The sequence below is a fragment of the Phascolarctos cinereus genome, unplaced genomic scaffold, assembly GCF_003287225.1.
Source record: "Phascolarctos cinereus isolate Bilbo 61053 unplaced genomic scaffold, phaCin_HiC Scaffold_5;HRSCAF=322, whole genome shotgun sequence".
Lineage (NCBI taxonomy): Eukaryota > Metazoa > Chordata > Mammalia > Diprotodontia > Phascolarctidae > Phascolarctos > Phascolarctos cinereus.
The window spans coordinates 434,857,926-434,881,956 of record NW_027555958.1 but is presented as its reverse complement, the minus strand read 5'-3'; the positions used below and the strand labels follow the sequence as shown (position 1 = coordinate 434,881,956).

General features: G+C 40.2%; 1 protein-coding gene across 5 annotated transcripts in view; it reads left to right on the top strand.

Annotated features, from left to right (window-relative positions):
- Window positions 1–548: 548 nt before the first annotated feature.
- Window positions 549–24,031, top strand: part of LOC110209927 (uricase-like) — a 68,729-nt gene continuing 45,246 nt past the window's right edge. The window contains exons 1-6 of one of the 5 annotated variants that reach the window (XM_078156549.1): window positions 575–656; window positions 8,795–8,894; window positions 13,085–13,126; window positions 15,303–15,521; window positions 18,010–18,126; window positions 18,438–18,516. In XM_078156549.1, coding sequence (XP_078012675.1) covers window positions 15,345–15,521; window positions 18,010–18,126; window positions 18,438–18,516 — 373 coding nt within the window. In that variant the 5' untranslated portion in view covers window positions 575–656; window positions 8,795–8,894; window positions 13,085–13,126; window positions 15,303–15,344. Of the gene's footprint in view, window positions 657–8,794; window positions 8,895–13,084; window positions 13,127–15,302; window positions 15,522–18,009; window positions 18,127–18,437; window positions 18,517–24,031 lie in introns of all 5 variants that reach the window. The other 4 variants (XM_020988694.2, XM_020988696.2, XM_078156550.1 and 1 more) reach the window with 4 other exon arrangements.

Here is a 24,031-nt window from a genome sequence, read left to right as displayed (position 1 = left end):
CAAGGGGTTGGGGAATGAGATTTGTGATTTCATTGGCGTAGAAAACTTCTTAATGAGAAAACTCCCTTACCCATGCAATCAGCAAATTTTCTGAAACTTATTTTCTGACAAAAGAGTATAAGACCTTGAGAGGTAAAGTGTTTTGTCTGAGGTATGAGTTAAAGGCAAGACTTGAATCTTGTTCTTTCTGATTCTACGGGCAGCTTTCCACATGCTATGTGATACCACCTTTCAGAAGTAGTAGTAAAGGCAATTTAATAATGAATCCAGTCTTGTGTAAGGAAGACCACCTGTCTTTCTCCCTTTTGGAAGTAAATGGTCATTTATTTGAGGTAACTGCTGCTTTGACAGTAAAGGAAGGGGTTAAAAATCAAAGGAAGACCACATTAAACTGTGGCTCATGGCAGTATTGACATGTCTTCTCCACCTCCCAGAGTTAACCATTCAAAGTACAGCTTTGGCTTACAAAGCTCCAGATAACCAATCACCTATGATAGGGAACAAGTAAACAACGCTGACCTTCTATCCTTCCATGCAAATAAAAAAAAAATAAACCCTCACCAATAGGTGTTTTGTCCAAAGTATTCATTCTTCTCACTCCTGAAACAGAATCTGAAGACTAAGTGAAAATGTCCCATCACTATGAGTATGAAAAGGTGAGAATTACCTTATTGGAGGGGGTGAGGGGAAAGAAAAAGTGGAAAGACATAGAAACCATTGCCTTAAATGTATTGATTTGAAAGAGTGATTTTCTACCAGAAGTCCAGGTGTAGAGGAAAAAAAATGTAGGGAATAGTAAAGTCTCATGGTCTCACATCCCATTCAGGAGTTGGATCTGCTTTTGAGCCAGTATTGGGGATGTCGGTTGAGATTAGAACCACTTTGAGGATAAGGAATCATTCTTGAGTCTAGACCAAAGAGGACTGTCGGAATCAATCTTTAAGTGAATCTGCGTTGGCACTGAGGGTGCAAGGAGCTGCCTTAGCTTTACCTAGGATTCTTTAGGACAAGGTATGATCTCAATCCTGGTTCCCTTTGAAGGCTGCTGCAAAAGATAAATTAAGATCTACCTTAGGCAAACATCTTTGGGTTTGGCACAAACTAGACCCTGCAAACAATAGCCAGCATTTTCTTTCCCTGTTGCATCATTTTCCAAACCCATGGGCCCCAATAGTTTTCCCTACAAGTCTCATAGATATAGGTCTTATATGGTTTGGGCACATTCCAAAATTTCAGTGATTGTTAACCTTTTTGAAACTGTGATCCTTTATGTTTAATTTCATTTCATGATGCCCCTTGGTCTTTTTAAAGGAGCTACATTATTGATGTTTATTTTTTTTTAATTAAAGTTAATTAAATGCTATTTTGGTTTGAAAACTTTTTGAGCATTTATTGATGCCTCCTGAAGTCACCAAAAATTGCTGTTTTTAGTATTTTTAGTGAATGTGACTATCACATTCTCTGGGACCCAGAATACTTATCTGCTTATTTTGGTGAGGTATTAAGCTGATTCTAATTCTTTATTCTTATTCTTTATATATCTTCCAATCCTAGGATATGTAACATCTATATTAGAGTGACTTTTTTGTTCCTTTTTTATACCTAGTTACTATCTCAAGGATTGCCAAAATGTTAGGGTTGGGTCAAGTGCCAAATGGAGGAACTTTGGGGGCCAGAGCAATTTATGAAATAATCAACTCCATTCAATCCAATTTAAGACAGAATCTTGGCGGGGGGGAGACATTCACATTTAGGGAGCAGAGCAATGATGATGCTCCAGCAAAGGAGATTGTGAAGAAACAGTTGGACAAGCAGGAGTGAACAAAAGCCAAGGGAGAAGGGATTATCCAAGAAGAAGGGGATCAAGGATGTCATCTGCTTCAGTGAGGTGAAGAAGAGTAAGAATTTGGAAGAGACCATCAGTTTTAGCATTGGAAAGATTATTGGTAATCCTGAAAAACAGTTTCAGTTGAGTGGTGAGATTGCAAGCCAAATTACAAAGGATTGAGAAGTGAGTAACTAAAGCCTAGAGGGCTTGTGGGCTATATCGTTGATGTTATACCCATACTTTTGAAATCATGGATCTTTGGAGCATTGAAATGTGAAGTATTTCCATGAAATCCATGTCTCTTGCTGTGGCTGACTACTAGATCAAGGACTTCACCTGCCATCTGGTCAACCCCATATCTGATCAGGATTCCTTCTACCATATCATTGGCAAGCAGTCATTCAGCCTCACCTCTCCTCTCCTCTCTTCTCTTTCCATGCCTCTCTTTTTCTTTCCTCTTCTCTCTCTACATGGAGTATCATGCCCTTACTTGAGGGTGCTCTGCCCAAAGCAAGGTAAATTTTGGTGGCTGAAACTTATTATGGTATCTTGGGGTTTACTGGCTACATTTCTTTCTTAAAGACCATGCCTTAAACCCAGTTCACTCTGGCTGTCATTGATAGGTCCCAACCACCACTTAATGGTTATTTTTTGAGCCCTGATGGCTCAGAGTGAATGTAAATAGTAATTGTTTCTCTTTTGGCCAGCAATCCTAGGGTCTTCCCCTCCCATTTGACTTTTTTTTTAATTTTAAATTAAAGTGAGGGCAAACTAGGAGAAGGGGTACGCAGAATGCATGCCATCTTGGGGTGGGGGGAGGGGTGAGATGAGGAGAAAAATTGTAACTCAAAATCTCGTGGAAGTGAATGTTGAAAACTAAAAATAAATTAATTAAAAAAATAAATTTTAGATTAAAGGAGCCATCCCTTGGCTCATTCTTAAAGAGCCCTAATCAATGAATGGGCATTGCTTCAAAGTGAGAACTCAGAAACACCTTAGCTTAAAAAGCCCAAAGAGGGCAGCTGAGTGGTGCAGTGGATAGAGCACTGGCCCTGGATTCAGGAGGACCCGAGTTCAAATCTGGCCTCAGACACATAACACTTACTTGCTGTGTGACCCTGGACAAGTCACTTAACCCCATTGCCTAACCAAAAGGAAAAAAAAAGGCCAAGGTCTTCTACCGTATCCTGGGCTTTTCCCAGTCATCCTGCTGATCTGTATCTTGCCATTGGACCCAAACGGCTCTGGAGGGGAGAGTGAGGCTGGTGACTTTGCACAGCCCTTCCTCCCTTAAATCCAATTCACTTGAAAGTCATGGCATCATCTTTCTGATGTCATGGTCCTCTTTGAGAACGCAGGGCAAGCCACAACCTAAAGAGTGTGATACAGAATCCATGCTCCCCAAAGCAGCCATTTTGACTGATTGATTATTGGGAATTTTCCTTTCCGTTCAACCCAAATGTGACTCTCTACAACTTTCATTAATTCCTTCTGCTTCTGCCCTCTGTGGTCAAGCAGAATTTAATCAGTCAGTCAACAACAATAGTGAAGCAACTACAGTGTTTCGATGGCAGGGTGGAAGAGGGATTTAGCAATTAAAGAAATCGAACATGAATTCGAATTCACCTGAGATTTTACTGTTAACAACAGAATATATTGAAGGTGAGCAGAGGTTTCATAAGTGAATTTTAAATGTTTGGGTTCCATATGGAATGGTTAAAACAAGTTCATGTGATAGGAATTTTCCCTCCCCCTTTCAATTCTGCATTTCTTTTGAAGCCTGGGAAACATGCTACTTTGGCAAAATATTATGTCTCCTGACCAACTCGATTTGTTCCAGAAAAATGAGCAATGTGTTCATGGGACCTTGCTTAGCTATCGTGAACTAGGAAAAGTTTTTATGCAACAAGAAGAAACCCAGAGCATATGGCTTCCAGTCAACCAATACTTTGCTCACACTACTATACTATCATGATTTTGTAGATTTTGATCTAGAAGTATAGCAGTCATTCTGTTGATCAAATCCTGCTACTGTATGGTCCCACTGACGTTGCCTTCTTTTCATGTTGCTTCATTTCGTCTACTTTCATTTAAGGTCATAATTTAAACACATAGTTTAGTTAAATTAGTAAACGTATAGTCAAAGAAGAGGTATTAATTGCATGTAATACAGACTACACATTCCATTCAGTTCCAAGATCCAGCCCCTCCTAAGGCACTAACCCCTTTAGGGTGGAGTCTGTTTCTTTGTTCACACTTTTCTCTGTCCCTGCAAGTTCATCACTGAAACAAGAAGCTCTCAAATATCCCAGAGACTAACTCTTATCCATATAATGCCACTTGACAATCATAAATTCTAGCATCAGTAGTGACAAGGGGTAGCAACATGCTTCAGTGTAAATGCCACTGTGTCTCTCTCACACATATGAAATCAGCTCTCTTGTTCTTCTATCTATATCAACCTAAGAAGACAAAAGAGGAAATGGAGCCACTCAAAAAGGATGTCAGAGACCTAGCTAAAGGGTTGGAATGCCCTCGTTACATTTATCTTGGGAAACTCTTGGGTTTTCTAGCTTGTTTGAAGATCTGCATCTGTTCCTTTCATTTCTTCAAGAGTAGTTTTAGTAGTTTGGATTGAATTTGTGGGGCGTGTTTTTATTTTGTTCCCAGAAACTCTAGGACAGCGTTGCTCTGTTTAGGGTCTGAGGACTTCACTTCTGTTGATATAAGGGATATAAAAGACCAAAAGATACAAGTATACTGATTGACAAGTAAAAGGAAGGTTGTAATAGGCCAAAGAAAAGAGTGGCTAAAGTTGGCAAGGAGTATGAAAAATAGGGGAAGGGGAAAACATCAGGGTGATAAATGAAAGAAGATCCTGCAAAATTCAGTCATGTTGAATAGATTTTTGGAAAATATTTTGAGATGAGAATTCTGAATTAACCCTGATCAAATCAGTAAATAGTAATAAGGATATAGGTAAGATTTCATAAAGGAGGGCAACCAGACTGGTAAAGGACCTTGGGCTCATGTCAAGAGGATCAATTAAAGTGACTAGGGTTCTTAAGCTTGAGGAAAAGATGACTTAGAGGGAACATAATAGTTGTCTTCAAGACATAAAGGCTATCATGAGGAAGAGGGAAAAGACTTATAATGCTTTGTTCTAGTGGGTAAAACCAGGAGTAATAAATTAGTAGAAATTGCAAAGGAGCTACTTCCAGCTTGATGAATGGAAGGACTTTCTAATGATTAGAGCTGTCTCAAGGTGGAATGGACTGCCTTGAGATGTAGTGGATTTCTCCTTGATGAAGGTCTGTGATGATGGCCACTTGTTGAATATACTGTTGGGGGTGGAGGTTCTTTTTCATGTAAGTGTTGGATTAGATTAACTTGGAGGTCCCTGCTAACTTTGAATTGCTGTGATTCTTTGATACTGCTTTCTACATCATGGGAATTGAAATCAGAGGACCTGGATTGTTATCCTACCTTTGCTATTTTCCATATTGATCAAGTCACTTAAAATCTTTGTGCCTTAGTTTTGTCATTAGTATGATAAGGAAGTTGAACAAGCTCATACCATTTACATTTCTAGTAACCTGTGACTCTGTCCCAAATTCAAAACTCAAATTTCACAAAATATCCCAAGTATTGACTGTAGAAATGGTGTTGTGATGACCTGATTCTAATGAATTCTAAGCAATGACTAGTCCTGTATAATATACTTTCTCTTGTCCTTGTTCAGGCAGAAGTTAACTCTTCAAGTTGAGTGTTTCCTGCATTTTAGGGAGGCAGTGGAATTCTGTCACAAAGCAGCAGAGAAATGTGGATGGGTGGATAAAGTTATCCTTCAAATATCGTCAACTCACCACTCAGATATCACTGTCTCTTAAAGAGAACCCACCTTAAGGCCTGAATCACCTAGAAAAACAACATTTTAAAAGACTCCAGATCAAGGAGAGACAGTATAGCACAGGGGAAAGACCATTGGAAGTGAAGGCAGGAGAACCTGAATGTGCTCATTCATTGATTTTCATTTGTTTAATGGCTGTTGCCCATGGTTTAATTACCTCTGGATTCTCTCAGACTTGAGTTCAAAACATGGAGAATTTCATAGTCAAATCCTTGATTAGGCTTGCTTTGCCCCCACCCAGTTAAAACCCTGGGAACATTTGAAATGAACTCAGATTTCTGTGTTTGGTTATTTACCATGCTGACATACCCAAGAAAATAACAGTGTTGAAAATGATAAATGGGTTCATTTGTTTAAAAATGTAATTGGGACAGAAATAAATAGTAAAACAATAGAAGACAATCATAGTCTGTATTTCTGAATGAGTACAATCTTGTCTCTACTTTTCTCCACTTCCCTTCTACTCTAACTCTAATGATAATTTATGAAAAATATAAGCAAAGTCTTCTTTCTGTTTTTTTTCCTCTCCTCTCCTCTCCTCTCCTCTCCTCTCCTCTCCTCTCCTCTCCTCTCCTCTCCTCTCCTCTCCTCTCCTCTCCTCTCCTCTCCTCTTCTCTTCTCTCTCCTGTCCCTCCATCTCTCACTTTTTACCTCTTTTTGTCTCTCTTTCTCTACCTTTCTCATTCTCTGTTCTTTTTCTTTGTCTCTTTTCCTGTATTTCTCTTTCTCTGTCTCACTGTTTCTGTCTCTTTATTTATCTCCATCTCCTTTTGTCTCTCTTTGTCTTCCTGAATATGGAATGAATTGGTTTAGAGAGTGCAGTTTAGACAACCTTGGTGCCCCTACTTACAAACTGTTCAAGTATCTGAAGCCCATATCTTTTGTCATGGTCATGGTCACCACACAGCTCCTAGCTTGCTTGTCTTCATAGCTTCTCATCACTGACAATCACACCCATCCCTTGAAGAGATATTCATTCATTCTCCATCTTATTGCTATCCTCTGTCAACAACAGAAGTCCCCCTGCCCCGTGAATAGCTTTGCCCTGAGCACACAGCTTTGTTTCCTTACAAAAGCATTTGGGCACTGATCCAGGCATTCTGGAAAATGTAGCCCTCCTTCATCTCATACGTGACACTTACATAGGGATGCTAATACTTGTACAACTTATCTCACAAAGTTGTTGTGAGAAAAGTGCTTAGTAAACTTTAAAGTACTATTGAAATGTGAGCTATTATTATTAGCAAGATCAAGGTAAGAGTGATGGTATGCAGGACATTTCCATAGAAGCTGCTGGGGAGTGTGTGTGTGGTAGCATAGTGCACAGGGTGCTGGATCTGGAGTCAGAAAGACCCAAGTTCAAATCCAGCCTGAGATGCTTCCTAGCAGGGTGACCCTGGGCAAATCACTTCACCTCTATCTGCCTCAGTCTCCTTATCTGTAAAATAGGAATAATAATAATAATAACAATCCCTATCTCCCTGGGTTATGGAGAGATATAATGAGATAACATTTGTAAAATGCTTTGTAAATTTTGTAAGAGTGCTAGCTTTTACCTCCCTCGTTCCACTACTGGGTATAGAATGCTTCTTTTCCTTCTGTTCATTCATTGCAGTTATGTTTCACCCATAAATTAACTGGGAATGAAGTGTCCAGTATTTGTTTTAACCAAATTCACCTTAAGAAAACAACTTAGATCTTAGAACTGAATTAAGCTAGAAAGGAATTTAGAATTTATCTAGAGTCAGTGTTCTTAACTTAAGGTGTGAACTTCTTTTAAAAATGTTTTGGGAACTATATTTCCATATAATTGGCTTCCTTCAAAATTCTTTGTATTTTATTTCATGCATTGAAAAACAATGTGCCAAGAAGGGGTCCATAAGCTTCATCAGACTCCCAAAAGGAGTCCATAGTGCTAAAAAGGTTAAGAACTCCTGACCTACTCCTCTATTATTAAAGATAATAGCTTACATTTATCTAGTGCTGGACATTTCCAAAATACTTTACAAACATTCTCATTTGGTCCCCAGAACAACCCTGTGAAGTTAATCGATAGTATATAGGCATTATTATCATCCCCATTTCACAGATGAAGAAACTGAGATTCAGAGAAGTAAAATACTGTGTTTTGCCTATAGTCCCACAGCAAGTAAATGTTGCCGCTGAGATTTGAACCCAGGTTCTTCACTCCCCTGTCAGTCCTCCATGCTGGAGATCCAATGATTTGCTCAAGGATAACCCATGGGATTGAGCATGATAGGGTTAATCCTGTCATACCAGAGGCTGAGGCCAAGAATTTGGCTTTTTTGCTGCATCCTGGTTCCCTGATACCATTACCAGTGTGGCGAAGCCTAGCAGACAAATCAGCATTCCGGTCTGGGTTTCTTTATGATTTCCTCTCCCTGGGTAATATGAGCAGAGAAGTGGCAATAATTGAGTACCTGTAGCTCCCGCTATTTTTAAAGTTCACTATTCAGTATGTAACAGGACATTCTTTCTCCCCATTGTAATTAATGCAGATGCACTGTTATCCTGCTGGTGAAACATTTGTTAGGCAAAATCCCTTTATGGCCTCATGTCTGCAAGTGCAATAACTCAGGGTAGTTCCCCCTTCCCAGGTGGGTTAAGGCAATGCTCATATTGTGTGATTTGGGAGTATTGGGGTTCTCACTTACCAAATGCAAATCAGGAAATACAACTACCCCCTTGGCTACAACTTTTTGACCCATCATTGGTCGTATGATCGCTATTTATATTAAGACTCACCAAAGTAATAATAACTTAAGATATTGGTTTAGAGCTAAAAGAGACCTCAGTACTCATATAGCCCAACCCCCTCCTTTTGGAGATAAGGAAATCCAGGCGTTGCAAAGAGAAGGAACTAGTCCATGATCCTGCAATCATAAATAGTAGGGTTAGCATCTGAACCAAGGACCGTTAGCTTTGGATCCAGCAATCTTTCCAAAGCTCCTTTCTGCTCAGGTATGCTAAGTATATTTTTTCTGTGCACTGTCAATGTTTTCTGCAGCTGGAATGTATTCTTGTCCCTTATTTAGAGGCATCTAGGTGGCAGAGTGGATAGAGCCCTGGGCTTGGAGTCAGGAAAAACTGATGTTCAAATCTAGCCTCAACTTCTTCCTAGCTGTGTGACTCTGGGTAAGCCACTTAAACTTCTGTCTACCTCAGTTTCTTTAACTGTAAAAGGGAGATAATAAGAGTACCTTCCCCACAGGGTCGTTGTAAGGATATAATGAGATAATATTTGGAAAGCATTTGGTAAAGCTTAAATGCTAGCTGCTATGGTTATCTCCCATTTTAGAAGCGAGAACTCTGAGGCAAGCACTCAGCAGAACCTTCTGAAATTAATGAAAGAACCAGAGAAAGGAAACGGGTTTTCTAATTCACAATGCAGTTTGCTCTTGGACACGTTCTGCCATCGTCGTATGACTACGCAGGTGTGAAGTGTTCTAAAGACACAGCCCAGAATTCTCCCCTAGGTGTCTTTTGGCTGGCTTTGTAAGTGTGTATTTTTATATTGTTGCTGAGAGATAGGGATGAGTGAGGGGAAAAGATACTGTCTTTTTAGATTGAGCTACAATTCTGCTCTTGCTATTTCATCAAAATGTGTGGCAGTTTTCTCCCATCTCCCCAAACAATTTTCCCTTGATTTTCCTCAGGCTTTCAGAAAAACAAATCCCAAACAAACCACATTTATTAATATCAGAAACAAAATGCAAAACCAAATATGAAGATTGAGGCATTTCCCTCTGGCAGCTGGCGGGGGAGTAAGTGCTGCGAAGCGTCTAATATAACAAACAAAACAAACAACAAAACAAACCCGTCAGAGCCTGCGTGAAAGGAAGCCAGCCAGGAAGAAGAAGATACAGGTATCCTGCCTGGATAGAAACAAGGCTGTTCCAACCGGCTCCATACCTGTTGCTTCTTCTGGTGGAGAATTCTATGAAGGTTTTAACTTGATCAGAATATTTTTGAGCTTATGAGTAACATAAAGCCTGGTTGTTTCCATATTAGAACCGAGGTAGGGACGACAAAGATCAATAGAGGCATTTGTGGGGTTTATTTTTCATGAGAAACATAAGTTTGGAGCTAAGTCAATGATGCATTCTAGCTTTGCAGTCTATGTTTCTGGGACTGGAATGATACTAATGCCATATCTCTACTGCGTTTTAGGAAAAGGGATGGGAACAAGGCCTCTGATTTCCTTGGCATAGGGAACTGCTAGATGAACAAAATCCCTTACCCAGGTCATCAAGGTTATGTCCAAGGTCATACAGCCAATATGAGTCAAAAGAAGAACAGGAACTCAGGTCTTGCTTACTTCAAGACTAGTTCTCATCTGGCCTCAGACACTTGGTAGCAGTGTGACCTGGGCAAGTCACTTAACTCCGATTGACTCCAAAAAAAAAATGACTAGTTCTCTGTCCATTCCTCCAGTTGCATCCTGTAACATACAAACCATAGGAGGAAAATTTTCAGTCAATACTCAGTTTTTTATTTTTGCCCTGATATTAATAAATATAGCTTGGTTGGAGTTTGGCTTTTTTCTTCAAGTCCAAGGAAAACTGAGGGAAAATGGTTGGGGAGAAAAGGGGGAAATGGCCATATAGTTTGATGAAATTTGTTGAAATGCTTTCCTCATAACAACCTCATGTGGCCAGTTGTGTGAGTATTAACCCCGTTATGCAGATGAGAATGCTGAGGCTTGGAGACCTTAAAATAACTCACAGAGTTGAAATTCCAACTCAAATCTCTCCTGACTCCAGATCCAGTGTTCTTTTTATTTGGGTTATTTTGCAGTTACACTCTCTTCCTAAGTAAACGATGCCGATTTTATACTTTGTCACTTTGACAGATCCCTGTTGGTACTATCTCCCGTGACGCAGACTGTTCCTGTCCATGCCTGCTTCTCAGGGGCAACTCTTGTCCACATCTTCCCTCAGTCACCACCATGCCAGGGAGGCTGCCTCTAGGGCCCCTTACAATGCGTGGATGCTAGTGGGGCAAGCAGACTCTGTCCAGTCTCATCCCTGGCTTTTGCGGAAGCATTACCCCATCTTCTTTTTTCTGACTGTACATTTCTCTGGTGGTTTCATCTTTTGAACAGTTTGTCCTCTGTAGTTCTTCATTTTAATGGGCTGCAGCCTGCTCACACCCACCAGCCAATTCTCCATTACCCTTTGGGTGATACTTGCCTTTGATTCTTTGGACACTGTGGTATCCGATGACTCATTGCTATACATCACTGGAAGAATATTGGTGCTAAAAAAAAGAAAAAGATGGGTCTTTGTCTCAAGAAGTCTGATGTCCTTAAAAGCACCATGAAACTCTCCAAAGATATCCAGCATGCTCCCCTCTCTCTTCTCCATTTTAGGCCCAGTTTCTTGTCCATTTGCATCAGTTCACACGGGTTTGATTATCATTTCTATGCTGATGACTCTTAGATCTATCTATTTAACCCACATCTCTATCCTGAGCTCCAGCTTGGACTTAAAATGTTCAAAATAACTTTTTTTTTATCCAAACTTCCCCCCGTCTCATGAACTTCCTTACATTTCTCAAGAGCATCACCATACTTGCTGTCACCCAGTGCCATTCTCCACTCCTCAATCCCTCTTGCCATCCTATCTAATCATTTGTCACATTGTTCTCTCTTTGCAACATTTCTTGTGCACAATCTTCTTCTCTCCATTTATAGTCATAACCTTGGTTCAGTCCCTGCTTATTTCTAGACTAGACTGTTGCAATGACCTTTATTGGACTCCTTGCCTCAAGTCTCTCCCCACTCCAAAGCATCTTCACAAAAAGCTGCCAAAAGGATTTTCCTAAAGCATGGGTGTGACTATGTTACTATTCAATAAACTCCACCTCATTAATTCAAAGATCAAACATAGACGCTTCTGGAATTTAGAATCCTTCACAGTCTTCCCCCATCTTACCTTTCCAACCTTATTATGCATCTCAGTCCTTCATGGACACTACAATCCCACCAAACTGGCTTTTTTACTGTTCTATTCTTTACGCTGGCTTTCCCCATGCTGGGGATACATACAATGTTTGGCAAAAAGTAGGTACTTCATAATATTTGTTGATTGATTAGTTAATTATAAACAGTTAGGTGGTACAGTGGATAGAGTGCAGGACTCAGAGGCAGAAAAAGACCTGAGTTTCAATTCTTCCTCAAGTATTGTGACCCTGAGCAAGACATTCAACTTCTCTGGTTTCAGTTTCCTCACCTGTAAAATGGAAATAATAAATAGCACCTATCTCATAGGGTTGTTGTGAGTATCCGATGGGCTAACATATTTTAAGTGCTTTGCAAATCTTATAAATGCTAGCTATTATTTTTTATTATTATTACTATTAATTGACCTATCTGAGATATATGAACTAATTGATGGATAAGCTCTATGTATGTCCCTCCATCCAAATGAATATCTTTTCCTCTCTCTCATTGTTAGTCTGGATTGTTAGTCTGAACTCTTTTGAGTGATTATCAGGGACAGTGCTGGGGTTACAAGAACAACAAATTAACCACTTCCTATTCTCAAGGAGTGGGTACCCCTTATGCAGCAAGGGAAGATATGATGTGTAATGGAGATTTTGTGGTTATCATGATAGATAGATACACACACATATATAATTAATCAGATCTATCTGTGTGTGTGTATAGACATAAATATATATATATACATATGAATACATATATACATGTATACATGTACATACACACACACACACACACACACAAATACCTGGCTGCACAGCTAGACCAACCATTACTTCGCAGTATTTGCTGATTGCTGGTTTACAGACCGAGGCAAGCCAGTGTGACCAAAGGTCTCCATCTTGGTATAATGGGAAAAGCCATGGATTTGGAGACAGACAACCAAGTCTGAACCTTGGCTTTGTTTCTCACTGGCCATGGGAACTTAGCTCTTGCTTTTCCTCTCTGTGTTTCAGTTTTCTCACCAGCAAAATGAATAGGTTGGACCAGATGACTTCTAAAGTAATTTCCAACTCTAAATCTATTATTCTGAAGTATGACTAGACCAGTTCTACTGTTAAACTTACAGACACAACCTGTTTCACCTAACAAATGACTTAATAATTCTTCAATTGGCCCGAAGATAAGATATCACCCACTCACCTCCTTTTCAGACTGGAGAAATAAAAATCCATCATCTATATTAAACATCCATAAGAAAAATGTCTCTTTTCTTCAGGGAGCTTTTCTTTAGTCTGGACTCTACTTTGGAGGGGTCTGGAGATTCCTTCCTGTCCCCTTTTACTCCAGTTTCTGATGCTTTGTTCCTTTGTGCTCACAGACGTGGCCGGGGAAAGAAAACTTTATCCTTGGGGAGACAGAGGTAAGACTTAGTGCTAGTGTTCAATCAATTAAGCAACAACCATTTATTAAAAATCTACTGTGTGCCAGGTACAGTGCTAAATGCTAGGGATTAAAAGGGAGACAGTCCCTGCCCTCAAGGAATTTACATTCTACTGGGGTGGGAGGAGCATAACTTGTGACAGAGCTAAGTAAATAAAGGCTCTATGGGCAGCTAGGTGGTGCAGTGGATGAAGTGCTGGACCTGGAGTTGGGAAAAACTCATCTTCCTGAGTTCAAATCTGGCCTCAGATACTGACTAGCTGTGTGACCCTGGGCAGGTCACTTAACTCTTCCTCATTTTCCTAATCTATGAAATGGGCTGAAGAAGGAAATGGCAAATTACTCCAATATCTTTGCCAAGAAAAAACCCAAAAGAAGTCATGAAGAGTCAGAAATGACTGAAAAATGATTAAACAGCAACAAAATGAAGGATATATAAAAAATCAATGCACAGGGAGGGAATATATATGTATGTGTACATATATATATATATAATATCAGTCAGTCGATGAATAAACATTTATTAAGGACCTACCAGGTAACAGGTGCTGTGCTAAGCAGTGTGGATAAAAAGAAAGGCAAAAAGTCTCTGCCCTCAAGGAGCCTACAATCTAATGGAGGAAAGACAATGCATGAAAGAAGTCCTACATTCAAGTGGGAAATACTGAGATGGCTGCCCTGGGGCCCCTCCTTAAATAGAGGATCTGGAAGGAGTGCTCTACTAGCTACCAATCTAGCTCTCCAATCAGAGAAAGAGAAGGACCCCAGGGGAAGGAAGGTACTGAGGAAGTGTAAATTTCAGAGCTGATGTGATCATGCAGGAAGATGAGTTTCTGGGAACAATGATGATGATGTCCAGGAGAGTAGTCAGTCGGGAAATGAAGGAAGATATAAGTGTATACAGAATCAAGACAAAATAAAATACATGGTAATTGAAAGAATAAAAGGAAACAAGAACCTACTATGTGCTGGGTCCTATGCCAAGCACTTTACAAATATTATCTCATTTGTTCCTCACAACTCTGTGAGGTAGGGGTGCTATTATTCCCATTTTGCGGTTGAGGAAATCAGGGCAGACATAGGTAGGATTGGATTTGAACTTGAGTTTTCCAGACTGTGGGACCAGTTCAATATCCCATGCCCTACACTGGCAATTGGGGGGAATCAGGATAGACTTCATGTAGAAGACAGTACTTGAACTGAATTTTGAAGGAAGTGAGGAATTCTTCAAGGTGGAGAAGGGGTAAGAATGCCTACTTGGAATGGACACTGGCCAATGCAAAGCACCATGTCTGAGGAAGAGGAAGAGTTAGTTGGGCTGGACCATAGAATGTGGCAAAGAGAGTAATATACAATGGAGCTTCAAAGGTAGGTGGGACCAGGTTGTGAAAAGCTTAATAAACCAAACAGGAGAGTACATATTTAGTCGTAGAATAATAGGGAGCCAATGAAGTTTATTGATTTGGGGAGTGACCTGGTCACACCTCATTAGATGTCAATGGAGACTTCCTCTAAGCCACCTCTGTATGTAAAAGGGATATTTGTTCACCTTATTGTCTAATTATTAGCCAATATTATATTCTGGAAAACAAAAACAAAAAAGCTTCTCCCTTGCATATAGGCTAATATAATATTAATCCATTTTTGAGACTTTTTTCATTGAATGATAGTAAATTGAGACCAAGGCTTGGAGTCAAAAACACTTGTATTCAAGTTTTACCTATGACACCTACTGGCTATGTGAACCTGGACAAGTCGTCTAACCTCCTAGTGCTCTAGACAATTCTCTAAGACTCTAAATTGAAGAGTGGCTAGCCTTTATTGGTAGGAGAGTTTTCTAACCAAGGAGTTTCCTATACCAGTGAAATCAGAAGACCTGACACCATTCTTAACTAATTTCTATGCATAACAGTTTTATAGAAATTCTAAATTTTACCCTTAGTCATTAATTGTATGAGAATTTGGCATGCGCAAACCTTCATCAATAATCAATAAGCATTTAATAAAGATGTACTACGTATCAGGTGCCATGCCAAAGACTGGGGATACAAAACTAAAACTCAACTAAGAACTGAAGCCTGGTCTGATTTAGGCACTGTCTGGCTTCCTGAAGTATCAATCATCTAATGAATTTGAAATGGATGTTTTCATTGCAGAACAGGGATGTGGAACTTGTACATACTGGATATGGAAAGGATATGGTCAAAGTTCTCCACATCCAACGTGATGGCAAATACCACACCATTAAGGAAGTGACAGCATCGGTCCAGCTCACTTTGAGGACCAAGAAAGATTACCTCTTTGGAGACAACTCTGACATCATCCCCACAGACACTATAAAGAACATTGTCCATGTTCTGGCAAAATTCAAAGGGGTAAGTGAGTCTGCTTTGTGTTTTTTGGGATATTCCATCTTGGTTTGGTTTATTTCTTTGTTCACTTGGTGTTCTCATGATTTTTTTTGCATTTGATGCCTTGAATAAGTCTGAAAGGATTTCTTTCTCTCCCTGTTCTGGCCTAAAATACCCCTCCCTCTCTCCTTTCCTCCTTCCTTTTTTCCTTCCTTTCTTCCTTTCCTCTCTCCTCTCTCTTTCTTTCTCTCTTCCTTTCTCTCTTCCTTTCTCTCTTCCTTTCTCTTTCTTTCTCTCTCCCTTCCTTCTTTCCTTCCTTCCTTCCTTCCTTCCTTCCTTCCTTCCTTCCTTCCTTCCTTCCTTCCTTCCTTCCTTCTCTTTCTTTCCTCCGAGTTCACTTCCAGATCAAAATATTTTGAGACTAAAAAGGTAAGGGGCTGCCTTGGGAGCTAATAGGTTTCTTCTTACTGGAGATCATAGATTTGAATCTTAAAGGAAACTCAGAGGCCATTTAATCCAACCCCCTCATTTTACAGTTGAGAAAACTGAGGCCCAGAGAAAACTGGACCCTGCCAAAATTCAATCAGGCAGCATGTTGCTGGGCTGGGATTTGAAACAAGGTCTCCTGACTCCAAATCCAACATCCTTTCCACCTTGTTGCCCTGGGATGACTACTTGCTGGGGATGTCATGGAGGGAGTCAGGCAAAACCTCGACTAGATGAGTGCTGAAATCCCTTCCAACCCTTAGATTCTGTTGTTCTGAGTGAGATCTGGGGGAGATTACAGTGCCATTCTTTCCAGAATCCTTTCCAATCCTCTTGTATTTTCTTTTCATTTTTTTTTTAAAGTAAGCACTCCAAATAGCTCTGTCAAGAATCTGTTTAAATCCTTTTTATGATTTCCTACATTTTGTATTCTGTGAAGGCCATTACCATCCCCTCGACTACCTCTTGCCTTCAGACCAAAAGAATGCCAAGGTATTCTACTTCATTCCTCCAATTCTTTGTTCCACTTGCTAAACTTTCCCATCTCTCACTGCCATTAATTACCCATAAACTGCAAGCAACCATGCTCAGTACTAGATGAACTGGGGTACAATGGAAAGAGACCTGAATTTGGAGTTGAAAGACCAGGTGTTGAATCTCAGCCCACGCCACTTAGCAGCAATGTCGCACTTGGGTAATCCACAACCTTCTGAGCCTCGTCTCCTGCGTACCTTACAGGGTCATTTGGTGGAAAGTGTTCTGTAGCTAAGCTGCAAATCGTCCTACAAAACACGAGCTCTTTGTACTTGAAGAGCACACTTGTCTGCTTGGCCTCAGAAGGACATGTATTTGGAGTTGTTTTCTTACTCATCCATGTCCATGCTCTCTCCCTCAGAAAGGGTTTCTGAGGTGATGTTATTGAATCTCAAGTTTTTTCAAACAGGACAGATTCTCATCTGTTAAAGATGGTTTTCTAACCATTCTTGGCAGCTCCAGTGGAGAAGGCTGAGGCCCAATTAGAAGATAGTCAAAGGAGCCCTGAAGATCAAGGCAGAACACAAGGGACAGACCTGGCAGTTTTACTAATTAGCTGTTTGTTCATGGGACAATTCCCTTAATCTAGCTGAGCCTCCATTTCCTCTTCCATAAAAAGAGAACAATAATATTTGTACCTTATGGGATTGTTGTCAGGAAATATTCAGTGCTCAAATTTTCAAGTAGATTGGAGATGTCATGATTTGCATGTTCATAACAATGAGGCATAGAAGACAGGGACTTCAGTTGGAAAGACCTGGTTTCGAGTCTTACTTTTTCTAGATTCTTACTAGATTGGTAGCAGCTAGATGGATAGAGCATTGGGCTTGGAATCAAGAAGACTTATTTTGATGAGTTCAAATCCAGCCTCAGACACTTATTCATTATGTGGTCCTGGATAAGTCACTTAACCTTGTTTGCCTCAGTTTCCTTATCTGTAAAATAGAGTTGAACTCAATATCCTCTAAGGTTCTTGCCAGCTCTAAATCTAAGGTCCTATAATCTATGAAGCGCATTATAAACTACGTGTCTCTAGCCTATGTCAGGAAAATGTTTTATAAATCACAGATTTAGAACTGGAAATGATCTTACAGGTTATCTATTTTCAACCTCTTCCCAGGGGGCATTTTTTAAAATTAAATTTGTCTTTGTTATCATGAGCTTTATTTTACAAAGAAAGAGCCTAAGGCTCAGGGAGATTGACTGGCTCATGATCATAATGTAGAAAATGATAGAAGTGGGATTTGAACCCGGGTTCACTGGCTCCAGAGCAAATGATACTTTCCACTGTACCAACATGCTAGTTCCTATGGGTTATCATGACAATGAATTCACTCTCCTTCCAAAGTCCCTTCCAAGCCGTTGTTTGCATGACTCTAAGAAAGCTGTAGATCATTAATGTAGATTGTAATGGCAGCAGCTCTCTGATTACTGTTGTTGTCTTCCTGGGACCAAGTGTTTGTGTCATCCGGTGTTTTGTTTCTCTTTGCAGATCAAAACCATAGAGACCTTTGCCATGGATATTTGCGAGCACTTCCTTTCTTCATTTAACCACGTTACTCGAGTCAGAGTCTATATTGAACAGGCTCCCTGGAAACGTTTGGAAAAGGTCAGCTCAATAAGTTGTATTTCTCAGTTTATGAATCTAAAACTACCTGTGTTATCCAGGATCCGCTCATTCATCACCTGTTCCACAAGGCCGTTGCCGGTCTTCTTGTCTGCTGGCGATCGCCTCTTTGTATTCCTTGTTATTTATGTATTTATTTTGTACATATTTACATGCATATTGTCTGTATGGTCTTGCTTGATAGAATATGAGCTCCTTGAAGTTGGGGACCGTGCTTAGTACAGTGTCTGGCACTTAGAAAATACATGTGGATTGATGCTAGAAATTTACTGGATATTTTTTCTCCTTTTCAGAATGGAAAGGAGCACTTCCATGCATTTATCAACACTCCCACTGGAACGCACTTCTGTGAAGCTGAGCAGCGTCCAAATGGTGAGAAGGGACTTTTCTATCCATCTCTTCGGTACTGTGGTAGCATTTCTTTTTTTCTCCCTAGACTAGTCTGTTCTCTAACACTGAGATCAAGCGTAGAGAATGCAGAAACTTACTTCACTTGAGATGGAAACTTACACTCTAGCTCGACATTCTATTAAAGGAGTACTTATCTCACATAATCCCAAAATCTTAGCGTTGGAAGAGACCTTAGAAACCAACTGGCCCAAGCTGAATCTAAAACAGAATCCCCATTATGACATACTCAATGGAGAGTCTACTAGGCTTTTATGGCAGATCTCTAGGGAACAAGAACCCACCATCTTACTTTTGGATAGCTCTAATTATTAGAAATTCTATTTATATAAATCCTAAATTTGCCTCTTGGTTACTTTAACTGTTGTTCCTAGTCCTTCCGCTCTGGGTCCAAGCAGAAGAAACCTATCTCCTCCCCAAGGACAGCTTTGGCTCTATGAAGCCAGCAGTGGAGAAAAGAACGAAGCTTTTAAAGCACTGTCCCTTGGATGATCTGCGTTTTGGTTAATACTTTTAGAAAGCTGAAATTCTTTGGGTGGTAAATTGTAAAGACAAGAGGTCTCAGGAAGGCTCCATTGCCTTCTAGGCTTCTGGTTGGTAAGAGCTCTAGGACAGCACTTCTTGGACATGGAAACAATATATTTGAAGAAGTCTATATTTAAAGGGTCTATAATCTTCATATATATGCATATATATGTATATATATATACATATATATATATGCATGTACACACATAAATTGTTTGATCTATTTATCTATAAAATGCATACATACTTATGTACATATGTATGCATATAGGGTATAGGGATAGGGATTGAGTCTGTGATTTCATTTATATAAGCAACTCTCAGACAAGGAAATTCTTTCTATCAATGAAGGTTGATACTTTCTCTACAACTTATATTCTTAGTGAGTCATCTAGAGCCCTAAGAGGTTAAATGACTTGGCCAAGGCCACACAGCCAGGATGTATGAGAAATGGGTCTTTCCACTCTGAGACCACTTCTTTATACATAGCACCACATAGCCTGTAACTAAATATACTCCTAAATACCAATAAGCCTGTCACTTCTCTCTCCATAATACCTGTCATGGGTCACCTTCTCTCTACTCACTCAGCCTCAACCCTTCTCTAGGTCTTCATTACCTTTCACATTGTTAATTTTCATATCCTCTGATGGGTTTCCCTGCCTTATCATCTCTTCCCTCTCCTCCTCCACACACAATCTATCCTCCACACAGCTGCCAAAGTACAGGTCCAAAAGTCACGTCACAACTCTACCCAATAAACCCCAGTGGTTCACTATTACTTTTAGGGTCAAATATGAACTCCTCTTTTTGGCATTTAAAGCTTTTTACAACCTGTCCCCCTTCTTAACTCTCTCCACACGCTCTGCCACCCAGTCATTGATATTAAATTAAATACAGTTAAATAGCAACAAGAATAATTGCATAATTCCTGCTGTTTATCCCAAAATTTGCAAGTTAAATACAGAAAATGATTAATTGCAGCAACCTGGACCTCATTATAACTGATAAAAAGGAAAACAAATATTAGTAAACAATTTTGCATACTGTTAGTCTTCCACATTAGCAGGCTATGTATCCTTGAAAATCTCTAGCATCTCAGCCACCCTTTTGTATTCCTCACTTGCTGTGCTAAATGATAGAAAACACCTGATGCCTTCTTCAGATGTGGCCAACAGTTAGAGAAGCCAGGTATCTGAAGGGTGCTCAGTAATTATAGGCTAAGTTGGGTTTGTGATCACATGATAACATAACACTTGGCTAAGGACGTTTGTTAGAGAAAATCACAGAAATATTTTTTCTGATGATTTCAAACTCTCTTTATTTATCCATCAGCTTGAAACATCAGCCTTAGTGGAAAGAGGAGGTCCTTCCTTATCAGAATTATGATCATTTGAAACCAAATTCCAGTAATTGATGGGATGCTTAGCAAGTCCCCACTGTATCCCAAAAAGCTGAAAAACTCTGTTGAAGTTATGGTCAGAGCTCAAGTGGGGTTGGGAGCAGGGCAGACAACAAAGCTCAATGTTTACTTAAAAAGACAATGGCAATTCTTTGTTTCCCTTGGTTGGGCTTACCGGACATGGGACGAGTTAGTTTTTGCTCTGCATTCCTCTGGAAAGCAGTGTGGGAGGAAAATTAAGGCCTGGGAATTTGGGTGGGCTTCCACCCAAGGGAGTGAGTAGCATAGCACAGAAGGCACCTTAGATTTCATTAAGAGAGTCAAAGAGGTTAATATGAGAAGAGCTCTGTGTGTGTGTGTGTGTGTGTGTGTGTGTGTATGTGTGTGTGTGTGTGTGTGTGTGTGTGTGTGACAATTCCCCTCCACTCTATTCTGAGTCAGACCAAACCTGGTGTATTGTGTTCAGTTCTGGGCAACATATTTTAGGAGATACATGAACAAGCTGGAATTTATCTGGGATAGTGTAGAGAACTGAAATCATTCTCCACAATGCTAGGGGCTGTTTGGACTGATGAACAGGTGATGGTGGGGAGCAGGATGAGCACTAATTGATCAATAAGTATTTATTAAGCATCTCCTCTACGCCAGGGGCTGGACCAGTGATGGGCATTCAAAGACAAAATGAAGCAGTCCCTGCCCTTTGAGACCTTGCAAAGAGGGGAGACAGCATAGACATCCATAAGTAAACATGAAATACATAGTAAAAAGATAGTAGAAGTAAATACAGGATGATTTTTTTGGTGGGGGAGGGAAGCACCAGCAGATAGTGGGAATGAGAAAAAGCCATATTTAGGAGGTAACATTTGAACTGAGTTTTGAAGGATAAAATAGTTTAATATTTGTAAAGTGCTTTGGAAGCCTGACAAACATTATATAAATGTTAATTATAATAATAATGATAATAATTATTTCCCCAATAATTATTATTATTACCATAACTTTTTTATTATCATTGAAAACAAGCACTCTATGATATGGAAGTAAGGACAGAATCTGTTCCAGAGGAGGATGTGGGAGAAGGGATGTGAGAAACAGCAAGAAGATTAATTTGGCTGGACTTGAGAGTGCAGAAGTGGGAGTAATGTGTAGTAATGCTGAAAGATAGGATGGAGCCAGGTTGTGAAGGACATTAAATGTCAGTTAGAATAGGATGGATGGCTCATCTAGGTGGAGAAGTGGAGAGACACCTAGGCTTAGAATCAGGAAGACTCATCTTTCTGAATTCAATCCAGCTTCAGATACTTGCTAGCTGTGTGACCCTGGGCAAGTCACTTCATCCTGTTTGCCTCAATTTCCTCATCTGTAAAATGAGCTGCAGGAGGAAATAGCAAACCACTCCAGTACCTCTGCCAAGAAAATCCCCTAAATGGGGTCATAAAGAGTCAGATATGACTGAAACAACAATGAGCATAGTTTGTGTTTTATCATGGAGGCGGTTTCTTGATCAGGGAAATGATATGGTCAGACACACTTTTAGACTATCACTTGTGGTTGTGTGAAGAATGGATTGGAGACAGGAGAGACTTGAGGCAGGGAGAACAACTAGAAGACTTTTGCAATAACTCAGGCGAAGTGTCTGAACTAGGGTGGTGGCTGTATGCAAGAGATAGTATGGCGATAGACTCAGCAAGATGTGGTAACTGATTGGATCTGTGAGGTGAGGGAGAGTGAGTTGCTGAGGATGACAAGAAGGTTACAAATGTGAGTGACTAGAGAGATGGGAAGTTTGAAAGGGGGAGGGTTGAGGAGGAAAGATAATGAGTTCTTCGTCAAGGAGTTCCTTAAGTGGAAGTTAGATGCACCACATATCTGGAGTGTGATAAAGGGAATTCATGTTTCAATTGGGAGTTGTAAAAGGTGATCTCTGGGATCTCTTCCAACTTTGAGATTCTCTGATTCCAAGCCGTCTCTTATCCCCAAACTGAAAATTATCTTTCTTAAAATCACACTGGGGGGACATTATAGAAAGATATTAATGTAAGGCCAAATATGATTAAACATTCAAGTGAGCAATGATATCTAATATTTATATAGTGCTTTCAGACAGTCAATAAACATTTATTTAGGGCCTACCATGTGCCAGGCACTGTGTTAAGCACTGGGGATATAAAAAGAGGCAAAAGACAGTCCCTGCCCTCAAGGAGCTCACAATCTAATGGGGGAGACAAGAAGGAAAGAAATGTGTACAAACGAGCTGTATACAGGATAAATTGGAAATAATTAAGAAAGAAGGCAACAGAATTAAGAGAGGTTGAAAGAGGTTTCCCATAGATGTTGGGATTTTAGCTGGGACTTGAAGGAAGCCAGGGAAGGTGGTAGATGACGTATAGGGAGAGCATTCCAGGTGTGGGGGACAGCCAGAGAAAATGCCTGGAGCTAGAGATGGAGTGTCTTCTTCATGGAATAGCCAGGTGACCAGTGGCATTGGATTGAGGAGTGTGTGGTAGTCACTAAGGTACAAGAAGACTTGGAAAGATAGGAAGGAGCTGTGGTATGAAGGTATAAAGGGCTTCAAAAGTGAAGAGCTCCTGGAGGCAACAGGGAAGTTCTCTGAATTTGTGGCTTTAAGATTTGTAAAGCATTTTAGGTACATTCTCCCATTTCATCCTCAAAGCAATTCTGAGAGGTGGGTGCTAGTATCATCTCCCTTTTATAGGAGTGGAAAAGGAGGCTGAGAGACACTAAGTGATTTGCCCAGGATCACAGAGCGAATAAGTGTCTGAGGTAGGACTTTCACTCGAGTCTTCCTGATTCCAGGACCAACACACCATCCCCTAACCAAGATTGCGTCTTAACCGACTGACGCACATCAACTCCGTGTATTAACTGCCTGCGTTTGTGTGCGATGCTATACTGAGGGAAATGCAAAGATGCATGCAATTGGATCCCTATCTGTAAGGAGCTGTCAACCCAGGAGACGAGATAAGAAAGTACTGTGTGAGATCCAGGGAAGAAAAAAATTTATCATAAATCATTCAAAAATATCAAAACCGGAGGCTTTGGGTGGTCATTATGACACATACATTATTATTCTTTAAGGTCAGACTTTATTTAGCAGACAATAGGGAGCCACCAAAAAGTTTTGAACAAAGGAGTGAATGGAGCCTATCCATAGGTGTGAATCGAGTGTAGGCAGGACATGCTGAAACCCCTGGGTATATCCAACCCACAGTTTGTGCATACCTATGATTATGTCTCAACACCGGGAAGACAACCCTGGAAAAGGAGAAACTAGAATCAAAGAGACTAATTATTAGTCTGTAGCAGTAGTCTGGGCACAAGGTAATGAAAGTATGAGCTAGGGTGGTGGCAAGAATAGAAAGGATGAGGTAGATACCAGGGATGTTGCTGAGGTCAAATTGACAGAACTTGGCAATTAATTGGATTTGAAAAAGAAGAGATAACTCTAAGGCTTTGTGTATAAGTGACTGAGTGAAGGATGGTGATAGAAATAAGTCTAAAAGAGGACATTTGGGGACAGGGGAAAAA